The sequence below is a fragment of the Bombus fervidus genome, chromosome 2 (assembly GCF_041682495.2).
Source record: "Bombus fervidus isolate BK054 chromosome 2, iyBomFerv1, whole genome shotgun sequence".
Lineage (NCBI taxonomy): Eukaryota > Metazoa > Arthropoda > Insecta > Hymenoptera > Apidae > Bombus > Bombus fervidus.
Window position 1 is genome coordinate 13,801,538 of NC_091518.1, and position 14,027 is coordinate 13,815,564.

General features: G+C 43.7%; 1 protein-coding gene across 2 annotated transcripts in view; it reads right to left on the reverse strand.

Annotated features, from left to right (window-relative positions):
- Nucleotides 1–14,027, reverse strand: part of Pdk1 (Phosphoinositide-dependent kinase 1) — a 407,223-nt gene that overhangs the window by 248,775 nt on the left and 144,421 nt on the right. For both annotated transcript variants that reach the window (XM_072022061.1, XM_072022062.1), the window contains exon 3: nt 10,413–10,451. In XM_072022061.1, the coding sequence (XP_071878162.1) occupies nt 10,413–10,451 (39 nt within the window). The remainder of the gene's footprint in view (nt 1–10,412; nt 10,452–14,027) is intronic.

The window sequence follows — 14,027 nt, forward strand, 5'->3', positions numbered from 1 at the left end:
AAGCCAGCCTCGACCAGTGCGGATTAATTGGCTTGCATGTTTACAGATTAATTGGCAATTTCATTGGAATCGTGTTTACACGCAAGACGTTTCGCAGTAGTATCTTTCGATTGTGATCGCTACTTTTTCTACGCATCGTTTCGAGTAACGAACTCTGTTAACGCGCCATTTTCTCTGGCACGAGGAAACTCGCCAGCGCGTAATGTTACTGTTAGGCTATTTCATATTTCCGGCTGTTTTCATCGCCGCAATGCCGCCAGATACCACCGCGATACCCCTCCGTTTGGACGCGAGGATCGTGCTCGCGTGCACCTGTAATCGAGAACCGTATCTCGTCCGTTTACTTTCTGCGGTAATTGTAATTAATTTAGCAAGTTTCGTATAGTAAATTGGACGAATTAAAAAAGCACAGGAGCGTGACGATCGAGAATTAGAAGATATTTATCGCGTAAAATCTTGCAACTCGACATTTTTTGCGCAACAAAAACGCACGCGTCACGATCGATATATGTAGTTATTTCATTAATCAAATTCCATCAAGTTTCGAGCGATATTCGAGCGATATTCAAATCGACCAACAGAGAGCGCGGAAATCAAGGGGTTACGAGTAGCGCGGCAAGAGCTCCTCCCTCTCTGTGTTCCTCGCCGCAGAGAAACGTTTGTAACCAGTGGCGCGCATTAAAATTGATCAGAGACAGTCGAGAGAGGTTTTCGAGTGGTCAATGCGGGTGGAGTTCGAAATCAATTTTAATCATGTAACCGTGTACACTATTGTCAGGGTAAAGTCGGAGCTCGATGCGCAATCGTCGATACTATTGCAAACAAGTCGAAGAATAATAATTAAATCGTGGGCCATGGTAGGTTCGCGTGGCCGACGAAAAATGACCAGGCATCAAAGTCGACCGTTAACTTTCCCAGCCAGAGCATGGCATTATGTAATTAACGGGTCGACTATTATACGAAAATTCATCAACAAATTGGCCGTGATCGAGGCTATCATTGAACGCCGGCCGCTACTCAAGTACTAAGAGCAAATTGCGGTTACTCTCGCTAATTGAAGTCCCGTTCGTACACCCGTGTACGTTCGCTATAAATAGGTCCGTTTCGCCGCCAGTTTCGCGCGCAATGCGTGCAGACACGCGTGTTTTCTTGCCTCTCTGAATTACGCATCACGTTGTTCTGTATCACGTATACATACCGTGACAGAGTGTTAACTATATGGGCAGGAAGTCTGACGTCACTGGTAGCGAATTTGGCTAGCTTCAATCGGAGCCAGTCGATGCTAATGGACTCTGTCAAAGGGATCGGTAATTCGGTTTCTATCGCGTACACGGCCGATTTTCCGCGTCGCTTTGTCGTTGTCTGGCTGGCCATTGACAGATATGAACGCGCGCCCCGTTCACGGATGAGGATTTGATCACGCGAAATTGTCTTTCGCGATCGCTCGCTCGCTTCGATCAACTTGCCCGGAGATAAATGGTACACCGTTGTTGACGATGTTACACGATATTAGAAGGGACCTTTTGAGATAGGATAGTGGAGTAGCTTGTGCGATTAACAGCGAACTTTTAACTCGGTAATCGAATGAAATCACGAAAGGACATTTTGCCATGGTGGGACCGCGACGAGCGTTCGTAAAATCGCCGCTTCGCTGCGAAAGTAATAATTTTATACGCCATTTACTGTTGTTCCGTCAGGATAGCGTCGTAAAATGCAATCCTTAGCTATATTCAGGAACACTTTCAAAACGCAGAAAGTCATTCGAAATTTTTATTCAATTGCCTATAGGTCTGAGCAACGTGGCGACAAAATTTTTCACGCTTGCCATTGCCAATCTGCGAGTAACGTGCGTACATTTTATACGATTCAATCTTATGAAAAAAAGAGAAAAGACGGGATAAAACAGTGGCGGTGCCGAGTGCTTCCATAAAAATTCAAAGTCCAATCTCGGAGACGAGTTCGTGAAAAAAGCAACAGGGGGTGAACAGAGAGGTAGAGGGAGGAATTAGACAGGGCCAATCGACGCGGGAACGAAAGGTGAATATTTCAGAAAGAGTCGCCGTGACGATCTACGGGAACGAATATACGCGCCGCTCGCGTGTGGCTCGCGTGCGCCTCACGGGGACGGCGGATCGATTGTCCTTGCCTCTCAAGGATGCTCTCGGGGTTGGTTTGAAATAGAATTTATAGCACGCGCTTCTAGCATATTAATAGACCGAGCAACGCGCGATGCTGGAGTTGCCGATCCAATTGTCGCGTCGCATCGCGAGCGTGCTACAGGATTTGTCTCGCGACACGAAACTTTAGCTTTCCAAGTAAAAGGCTAAATTCTCCAGCTGATATGACAGCTTCGTATTGATTTTCCTTTGAGATATTACCTTTGTCCGTCTCTTACGATCATACACGTCCTACAATAGCGACACAGTTTAAAAAACAATTTTCCAAAAAGGCGAGAAGCTACTCGGAAGTTTACAAATTATTATCTTGCCAAGGAACGATAGTTGAATATTATTTTTGTAATTTGTCAGTTTTAGCCTTTGAAATCTTCTCTGATGGTGTTGATGCTTTTCTAATAAAAGACTGAATTATTTTAAATAGTAACAGCTTCGAGAAGAAACGATACACGTGCTAATATATTTCACAATATCGAATAAAAAATATTACACAAATTGATCGGAGATTATTTTAGGAATAATTTCTATGTAACAGTAATAAAAAATTACAATTTTATGGGCCATTTCTTCATAAACAGACTGAACTCTGTTGCTGGAAATAAAATGTTCTTTGCTGACCATTGAAATTCGAATCCCATGAGACAGACTAGCATTTACGTCAGAACGGTGTCCTCGCGAGCCTCCGTGCGAAATTAGGCCAAAAAAGAAGATTAAACAGGGGTACAGTGACGCCAGTTGTCAACTTAACGATTCCCATGGGAAAGTCAATGTGTGTCTACAATAATACTAAAACACACCGCAGCGCTCTTCGCGAAGCGTATTGGTTAACAAGCATTGCGTGAAATATGTAGAGGAGAAATATCTAGATCTCTATGCGTTTCTTTAATACTGTACCACATAGATCTCTACAGTATGATCGTTCCTCCGTAGGAATTTATATTCTTCTCGAATCTCGAAAATGGTGGACAGTGGATGCCGATTCACGGTATTACCCTCCCGTCCAGCCACACAATTGATTCCAAGTGTTGATAAAATCGTAAATATATACACTGTATTATTCATTGTACGAGGAATTCTAAACATGCTGTGCATTGTTCTGTTAATGTTGAATTTGTTGGTGTTAAAAGTTGCAGTAGCTAGCATTGAAATTCAACTTGTACACTAATGCAAGTATCTGTGTTTTAGTCGTGACACTGTTGGCGTCTTATATACATTAGGATTTATCCAAGCAAAATATATTCTAATCAACAACAAGCTTCACAATTGTACAGTGTTCTGTTAAGGTCAAGTTAGTGTTAACACCAAAAAGGAGGCGGATTATACTGTGCCATCGAGTTTCGTACAGTAACGAGGAACATGGTGCGCACAAATTTTCACACGTGTCTCTATCGTTCTACACGTGGCAGGTTATTTTTTCTTCTGCGACACTGTGCCCCTATTGATGTTTGCAATGCATTTTCTCGCTCACGTGGACACCGCGCGTCTCGAGTAACAGACTTGGTTACATTTACGCGTGGACTTCGCTCGCAGCAATATCGAATCGAAATTCATTCTCGCTACTCCTCGATCTTCCCTGCTATCCTCGTTGATATCCGATCTTGATGGTCATCTCGTTTTTCAATCGCAGTCGCGACTCTAGAAAGCGTCGCGAGCTCAACGTCGTACACAACAAATGGTCACTGGATTTCTTTTGTGTCGTTCTAAATACAGATCGTTCGTGTAATCACGACGCAGAACGAGAACGTAAACCGCAATTTCGACTCGATTTATCGTTGCAATCTGTCGAGATAATCGAGTAAACTCGTTTCCGCAAACTACGGCGTTCCTGCAATTTTCCGCGTGATAAGCGTTCGCGAATCGCTCGACAACGTATTTGCGCATCAATACGAAATTATGCTGCTTCGAGTTAGAAATCTCCGTCACGCCGTTTGATCGTTCAATATTGCACTTTCGAGCAGTGTTTGACCACCGTGGTATCGCAATATAAACATTTGGTCTGTATCTGGCGGACGCTTAAATTATTCTAAGCTATTTGTCGTCATAACCAAGGGAGAACAGCACGATAGGTATATATATATTCTCCCTCTGTCTCTTCCTTGTCGTTCTGCTTCCTCGCTATGATCTGAACGACCCTAATAACTATACTTTACGCTAAGTTTCCGTGTATTAGCATATTTAACGAGCAACGACGCCGCGTTATTTCGCCAAACGGCAAAGCATTAATGGCCGCTTGACTATGCGCCGTTCATTGCATCGTGTCGGAATCGTCTTTACATTCCGCGTAAAAATTATTCTATCTATTCGATATGATTCCGAGTGAAATAAGGTTATCACATGATCTTCGGTACTAATGAAACTATCGGATGAAAATTCATTTCGATATTGAAAATACCAGACTAAATAATTCAAATGGCTCAGAAGTCAAATTGATTAACTCTATTTTTGTAAATTTTGGCACTACAAAATACGCGATTAGTTTCTTCTGTAATTAACATTTTAGAAGCCAAACAGTCATGTAGATATGTATACGTACAGATAGCATCTTTCGTAGACACGAACCTTTTCCGCCAAAAACCGATAACACTAACGATTGTACGATCGAGTTTCAACAATTACACGTAGGAAGTTTCAGGAGCGTGTTCCATACGGTTCTAATAATGGCCATTAAAGCGACGTATCGCGCGAACCTTCTCGCGGGGTAGGAGAGAATGGCAGAGGGTGGGCAATAATTGCGCGAGCAAGCCGCGAAATTAGATTACGCCGTGCCAGCAGGAAATCACGGCGCATTTAATGGCGGCGATGAAATAAAGAAAGCCACTCGCGGCAGGACCATTTTCATGCATTACGCTACGCTGGCTACGATGCATTATTATACATTATGACGCATTACGACGCGTTACGCCGCGGTTATGTCAACCAACTTCGCCGCAAGTCTTTCCATGAATTATGTATGCGAGGACTCTCTTTCTCTAACTCTCTCTCTTGGCGTGGCCCCGATCGAAAAAAAAAAAATCCAGCCAAACTAGAGAAAAGCATATCGTAGTATCGTTTTATTTTAGAGCGTGGAAGATGATTACGGAAGTTTATTCGTAGTTTGGAGACGTTTGGATTAAAAGAAGAAAGTTCTTTTCTACTTGGTTACAGCTCATTTAGATCCAGCATCTTTCCAGTTTTATGCGACTGTTCCACGTAACGGAGGTAGATCCACGACATCTTGCCACGGCATTCCCAGCAATTCCATTCGTACTGAAGATCTGTCAAGCCTGTTTATGCAAAGGCAAACTTCATTCTATGGATCTACGTCGCAAACATCCATTATCGAGTCGAAGCTTGAATCACGCTATGCACTTAATCCCTGACAGAGAATCAGCGAGTGAAAAGTTAAACAAATGCATCTACGTCACACCTGAGCGTACTGCACGTCACAAACAGCGACTATTGGAAAAAGAAGTTGGACTAGTAGACGTCGACTATTTATAAAACAGGTCGTTTCAATGATCCATCAAACGTGGTAATGGAAATGGGAAATATGGCAATAGTAGAAGAAGTTTCCCGATGCTCGAATTCTGACAGTCTGATCTACCACGTAGAAAACGAATTACAAATTACATTTTGGCCAACAAGTTTAGTCGATCACGAGAAAAGTCACAGCTTGTGTTTTTACGATAAGTTCATTAAAAATTCTCATCCATAATAGTCAGTGTCGACTAAAACTAATATTAAAAATTTTCGAAGGAAATTCTATATGCACGTCGAAGAAGTTGAAATCCTATTACCCGAGCTAGTAAGAAGAGCTGGAGAGGACTTTGTTATCGGAACTGATCGCACTTATCCGAACTGCCTGATCCTCCGATCTGTTCGGATAAACGAGATTCCAGTGTTCGAAGGTTCGTTCAGAAGCTAAAAGGCTGGAGGAAGAACGCAGGCTGGGACTTAGCCACGCGTGTATACAGGAAAAGGGGGACAAGATCGAGCATACGAGGCGCAGAAGAAGGGAAGTCGGTGGCTTCCCTCCGGAAACGACGTCTGAAGGCTAACGTTAACTCCGCACAGTTTACGTGTCTAACCTGGAAGAAGTGTCTCGAGCTGGGCTCACCGGCCGTTTTCAGTTCCACTTCTTCCCCCTTGCGGAATAGATCTCGGTGTCCTCCCTTCCTTTCCCTCGTCCTTGCTAGACCACTGCGAATCGTGTTATAGCGTCTGATGTTATTTACAAGCTCGGCCGACCGCGCCCCAACGCAATTAAACCGGCTATTCTTTCGTCTCGAAGAAATTACTCGCGCCGCTAACCTCGCCGTCGCACCGCCGCTAAATTGAACGACGTTCTGGATCAGAGATTCGCCGGTGATGCTTTTTTTTCCAGATGCGGCTCTTTATGACCAGAACGAACGTGTCCCGACTCTTATTTGCTCGAAACGTTGCTGAAAATGCGGTGGAACAGCGGGAGACAAAGTCACGAGGCGACTCCCGCTGTTAGATTACCGGGTCTTCCAGTCCAGGTCGGAATTTTAATCTTTTTTTCGCTGCTTCAAGAGGAACAGGTGGAGGACAAAATTTAACGAAAGTACCCGACAACCGCGGTTAGGTCTTTGACACAGTTTATAGAGTCGATTCTCTTGGAACGATCCAAGTTAGCGGATGTTTATGTTTCTTTTGCGAGTTCGTTCTACACAGTTTAACGAACGTTAAATTCTCGAAGAAGAACGTTGAACGAATTCTGAGAGTTATTGATCCGCGTTAAGTTCAATGGCAGAAAAGTAGTGCAAATCGTGCCTTTAGGCTAACAGATCATTATCATTATTAATAATAATATTGAAACTGGTAATTCTGTTAGAATATCGGATAATAACACGTACGGGCTTCACAGCTGTGGCAGGTACAGCGACGATGATGACGCGTCGAAATTTCAGTAATGAGCTATCGTCAATTATGGATGTTACATTATTAGCTTGCTTTCGTAGTAAATGATACACTGGTCCCAGCAATTTCTATGACAATATAATCACGCAGACTCTTCACGGTTAAAATTTTCAACGACGATCACGCGAGGGCCAAAAGACAATCGTTTCGGCCACCGTAATTCGAATTTAGAGCTCCACGCGCGTGCTCTTGTGTACACGTTTGTGGCTACGAAATTTCCACTCCGTGAAACCGGATCTCTGAGCAGAACGCGTTCGATTTGCCTGTCAAAAGCTACAGCGATCGCGGGAACTGCTGATAACGCGAAGAATCGAGTGGGCAGCGCGCTAATTACAGCCAATTAGCCGAGCCGATTCAGCGATGACGAAGAAGCGTGTTGGTCGAGTCGTGAACCACGCCGCTTTAAGGGACGATCCTTCAATTAATCACTAATTACCTAGACGGATAACTTTAACCAACGAACATGCCTCGTCGTTAATTGACATCGATAGCTCACGCGCGATTCTTCGAATGGCTGGATTTTTAGAACAAAGAGTATCGTGGAAACGAAGCGTGGGATGACTTCATGGGGAAAGCATACGCGATCCATCATGGAACTTTAGTAAGTAATTACCATAATTTTGAGAATTAGTAGATTTTAACTTGGCAAAATTCAAATCTAGTTGATTCAAAATTAAGATTCGTGCGAACCAGTGCCTTACGAATTAACAACCGCGTCGAACACGGGAGAAATCGTCTCTGGAAATGGGCGTAGATATTGATGCCAGAGAGGATGGGAAGAGTAACGTGTTATACGGCGGACAGCACTGCAATTAATTAATAATTTAGAGGTAATTGCGACAATTGTCGGGCATTAATGGAAACGTAGGTAGGCGCGTCCCGCGAAGGTAATGTCGTCACGCGGTGTGGTCACCGTGTCACGTCACGGGACTCCGGCGCGGCGCGGCGTGGTCCGTCACGGTCCGCGGGAGGATCGTTATATTAATTTAGGGCTAGCGCTCATTAAAACTTAACGATAGCGCTCGTTATCCTCGCCCGATAACGACGCACGTACCGATTATTATTCAGCGATTATATCGTGCAGCGTTTTGTTTCGCCTTCGTTACCGTAGTCCAAAGCAGAGCAATTATTACGGGGCTCCGCTCTTTTCCCGGCCACGGTGTCGTCCCCTTTAATTCGCCTTCGTACTCTTGTCGATCCTCGTATCTACAGTTGCGTGTATCACGTCCTAGTCCTTCAACAACGGTTGAGAACGGGAATATGAAACATACAGACTATATTCAGGGTAACTGTCTTATAACACCGAAATCAATGATATCTTTTAGAACGAGCAGAACTTTCTCACTTGGTTTCGACGATAATCTTCCGAAGTTTGCCATCAACATTCTGAAACATCTTGTATAACACCATGCGTTATTGTTTGGAAAGAAGGTGCGAAACAATTCCAACAGCTAAACATTATCAAGAAGGAAAGTGACGAATTTGCACATCAGCTTTGGTCATCTCAATTTGAATAACGACAGAATCATCAGGCGCAACGATCCACGTGGACTCGTTCACCACATTTCTTTCTATACCACGGTTTGACGTAAAGGACATCGCGATAAGGAAGGATAACGAAAAATCTAGAACGACAATCAACGATTCGTTGGCAGACTGAACGAAACTAGCGGGCGGCTCCATTATTCGAAAGTAGAGTGGAAGAAGAGGTGAAGAACTCTGGCCGAAAGTTCGCCAGGACTTTGCCAGAGAACGACTCGCTTCGGAGATTATCACGTCCTCTCTGAGCTGTTCCCTCGGTTCTCCATCGCCCTTGCTCTCCTTTAATCCCCGTCCCTTAGCGTGCAGCTCATCTTGCATTCTACGAGGATTAAGGCTGACGGCATTCCCGGGTTTAATAAGTGTCGCCCGAATGACATGAATTAGTCCAATATGTCTGAAGCTGCTGGTAGCAACAATTCAGGCCTGCTGCATCGCGTAATTAAAATTACTCCGCGCGTCATACTTTACGTCAGGCCCGCGCTACCTGTCGCGAAGAGGCAAGGAGAGGGTGTCGCGTCGTCCCTGCAGTAATTGAAGGCCCACGAAGAGGGTGGTGAGAACGTCTTACCGAGACTTCCTTGCGACGGAGAATGCACGCGCCAAAAATCGCCCCAGATACCAGACGTTTATGGTTCATAACCCATTTCGATGAATGTGAAACTTACGTGATTCAAAAAATCCATAGCATTCGTTTATTATATTCTGACAATAGACAACTTGAACTCGATCCATCGTATTTTCTCCTCATCGAACTTAACAGGAAGCTTTAAACATTGTTCTGTAATCATTGTTTAATTGCAAATTCTAACATCGACGCAAAGTCCCTCTTATTTCAATTTTTATAATTAAAGAAGAGAAAGAGAAATATAGCAGTTATTATATCAATTCATTCGTCGTATCAAAAGGCATGGTTTAATCTGTTCTTCGTCGAAAAGTGCTACGCTATTCATCCCCTAGTTAGGTCCATCCGATTGGCAAGCCCGCACCCTCGCAGGCAGAATGGTACTCTTAGGGGCTGGCCTAGTTTCGGCATCGATGCGCTGGTAATTGCATTCGCCGCTCGGTGCCGAACGTGCGCGAGTCCTCGTCGAGATCGAGCACAGTCGGATATTTAATATAAATCGGGCGAACGGCGATATTGCGGAAGAGGAAAGGACGGGAGCAATGGCGTATTCCTGCGCTGCGGATGCAATCTCGACGCATCAACGGGCAAAAGTGGGTCGTCGCGGAAGATATTTTTACGCGGCCAATTTTTAACCACTTCTCGGAACTGAAACTGATAGTCGTTCGATGGAAGTCGACTCTCCAGCCAACAAATCGATTACGATTGTTAACGATTATCGTTTCAATTTAAAGGAATCTGATTTTTCTCTTTCAGCTGCCATAATAATTACTTCTCTCGAATATCAAGTGAATCGTTCGAGGCACAAACCATGGCTTGTTAATTTTTCATCTGTTAATATTGAATAATAATATAAATTGCATACTTTCTGATCTGATTCTTCTAAATACGAAAACGTTACTTTTCAAGTGAAAAACATATTCTGCAGTGAAATTTCATCCACGATAGCATTAATAAGATCCCCTTTACAAAACGACAGCTTTTTTAAATGTTAAGAATTCAGCACTTAAATGTTCGAATACAATTAACAATACTCGATCATTGAACTTGAGATTGCAGGATATAATAAACTGAGCATCATTCGTACCTGTGATATCCGAACGTCATAAAAAAAAGAGATACTCGTAACGGAAGATTGTTCATTTTGTACTTACCTTGACCGGCGAATCGTCCGGCGTCTCGCATTCCTCCAACTGAAACGAAAAAAATGGAGAAAGACACGAGTTAATTGGTGTTGCTTAACGGTGGAGGGCGCGTTAAATTTAGCGGCACGCATCGCGTTCAGATCCGGTTACGAAAACTTTCCGACGCGTCCGCCCGGTTTTTTTCGTGGTCATCGTTTTTATTTTCAACCGTCGAGAAGGACGCTGCGTCAAACGTTGAACAGGCGATCGACCTTTTGGAAACGAGAGCGGCACGTTCTCCGGGAACAACTCGACGATCGCATGACGATCGATTGAATGTCGAAAACGGTCGAGCACATGCTTTACTACGCAGTATTCTGGCGAAACACGAAGTCGATATCACGTATTCACGTTGTTGCTGATACACATCGCCGAGAATCCTGTAATATACGCATATACAATGATAAAGAGAAAAAACATGATAACCGATAGTTCGCCATCTCCAAGAATTTAATATAACAGAAATTTAATATCAAGGATATTATTGGTTGAGATTCTGATTATAATATCGCGTGTCATTGAACAAAGGTTTATCAGTTTTTCATTTGAACGTTGCTATCGCTCTATCGTCTTTTTTACTAAGGAACATGTACACAGCAATTTCTCGTGATTCTTAACAAATTACCCGGCTAAGTATATCAGGCTACGATTCATCGAGTTGATTCATCGCACGAACGACTCTGAAAAGTAGAGAACTCCTACCTTGCTAAGATCTTTTTCCATAGGAAAAACAAAATCGACCAAATTTTCAATTCAACAACCGTCGCTCTGCTCGAGGTGGACAAAAAGCGAGAAAAGGACGAGGAAAAAGAAAAGAGATCGGAACACGACGTAATATTTGCCGGCGGTGAAAGAATTTGATGAGCATGAATTCTCTCGTCGCGGCGCAGCAGTCACGTGCAAACGTCGGAAAGAATTCTTTCTTACACGTCCCTTGATCCCGCGTCTCTTTCATCGTTTACGACGCGGCGCGGCGTGACGCGCCAACTCGCGCCTTCGGCGCCAGCGTGCAACGGCCCTGGCCATTGGCGCGTGGCGGTGCTAATGAACTTCGTGCTCACGTTTTGCGCAAAACACGTGGCATCCTCACGATGCATCGGACACGCGCACACTGTTTTCGCCGTATCGCCAACTTCGCAATATTCGAAGAATTTCGAACGATTGCTAAGAAGAAACTCGCAGAATTTTGTAGACGCGATGACAAGGAAAACGAGGTGCCTTGAAACGGAGCTTCATCCGTAAACCTAGTCGATTTCGATTTTGCACGTGAAACGCTAACTGCGGTTGCGAGGATTACTTCGATCTCAAAAACTACCATCAAAAGGAAACAACGTTGATACTATCACGGGTAAAATTTTACACCGATAAGGATAAGAGAATGAAGCAATTAAAGAACACGATAAGAGAACTATTTGCTCGAATGATACTCGTGTGCTTGGAAGATGATCGACAGAGGCATTTAGAGAACGCGAATTTCGGTAAAGAAGGTTTCGTTGATTTTTCGTGCTGCGCAAAGGATTTAGAAACAAATCTGTACTTTTTTGTATGTCCAGTCGTTGCTGGACAATTGTCAAATTAACATCGAATCGCATGATGTTGCATTTCTCCCCTTTCATAAGAGAAGTACGTAGTTAGGTACAAGCTCGCTCGTTCCTGACGGGATTGGATAAATCCTCCGAGAAAATTTCACGTTGAATAGCCTTGGAAGTCGACAGCTGAATATGGCGGTGACAAATGCTCACAAAGAGAACCTGTATACATTCTTCGCGTAATTTCCAGACTCTCTGGAAAAATGAACTCGATCTTTTTCATTCCAGGCATTCTGCCGTTCAAGTGACTTAAAGTTAGCCATTCGTAGGACCGTAATCCAGCATGTATCACGCTTAATGCAGAAGATTTCTGAATATAATGCCGACCGAGACGAACGTATTACTGTTACAGAAAGTTACAGATATTTATTAACGTTTTAGGTCATTCGAAGATTACGGAGGGTCATCGAAGTTGCGTCGCCGATGGTCAAGGTTACTTGTTATTACTACAGTCGTGTTATGGGTAATGACGAATCATAATAGTTCGAATAAAATCTCATGCTTACTTCTTCCCCAAAAAGAGGCACGACTTCGAATATCCAGCCGAGTTTATAAAAAGCAAGTCAAGAAAGACAGGAAGAAAAAACGAAAAAAAGGGGTTTCATTCGATGGATTTACATATTCTGATGGTCAGATCGCAGACGATCTTGTTTAATTTTACACGAAGGAGGTTCAAAAGAGGGTAATCCAAATGGGTCGACGGATTTCCGCTTCCCTGCCATGTTCTCCTCCCTTTTTTCTTTTTTTCTTTTTTTTTTTTTTTTTTAATTAATGAAACCACTTTTTACGATTCAAACGATCGGCGGTCGAAACAAGAACGTTCGCTTTAATTCTGATCGCTATCTGCGCGTAACATTTTTATTACAATTTAGACGCAGGTACTCGGGTGAAAAGGGCTTGATCGCATGCGAAATCTTTAATTTGGTCGTTGGTTCTGCGTTCAATTCGTTTCGTTGATCGTTCCGGTGGTTACTTTATTGACTCGGCGAAATCCAGCGTAGAAATTCGAAATTTTCGAGGTAAGGACAGCCGTGACAAGACGATAATGCAAATTAAATTGACGCGAGTCCTTGACAAGAGCCAACTCGACGACGGCCTGGCTGTCGTTAAACAGTAAATTACCTGTAAACGCGTAATCGACGTAGCGCGACGGGAGAACGTCACGGGACTCCCGTTGAACGTGAAATCGCTCCAAATTGTCGGGAAATCGAGGCAGTAGCAACTTTGTAACCTTTTTCCGTATTCTTCGTGATTATCCTCTGATCACCGGATGTGACCACGCCGGCGAAAAAGAAGCAAGCGATGTAAAAAGTGTTCTGATGTATCTACGGTAGCTTACTTTTGAAAAAAAAACAACCGTCCCTTTGGCTACACGGTGCTACTTTCTGATTTAAAAACACGATTTGCGCGGTAAATACTGTTATAACAATAACGAGCCGAGCATGGCGATTCAATTTAGACCGCTCAAAAAATAATACGTCGTGCAATTTGAGTTATAAATCTGTAGCAAAAGTGTTTATTGGTCTCTGTTTTGTGCTCGTTTCTGAAGAAAACAATTGGAGTAGCCAAAATGACGCATAGGCGAGCATCAACAAAATGCGAACATAACAACATCGAAATTATGTCGCATCATACGTTCTCCTGTCGGCGCTTTGAACGACGTAGTTTCTGCAAGCGGCGCGTGGCGGGATGCTAATGAACCCGTCGTGAGTCACGTTCGAAAACACAAAAGAATGGATCCACACGAGCGTTGAATTCTGACTCGAAACAGCGATTTGCAAATTGTCGCGGCATTCGCTACGACTGTTCTTTCGAACGCGAGCACGTGCGCCGTTTTTCGCTCTTTCAGCTTCTCTCGACGCGGTTCCACTTCTTCCACGTTTGATTTACTTGGTATCATTGTTGGCTGATACGTTCGCCTGGCTCATCGATCACCGCTCGATTGTTTCGCGATCTTGCGAAATCAGTTCGTCGAATTGATGAAATAAACCGAACG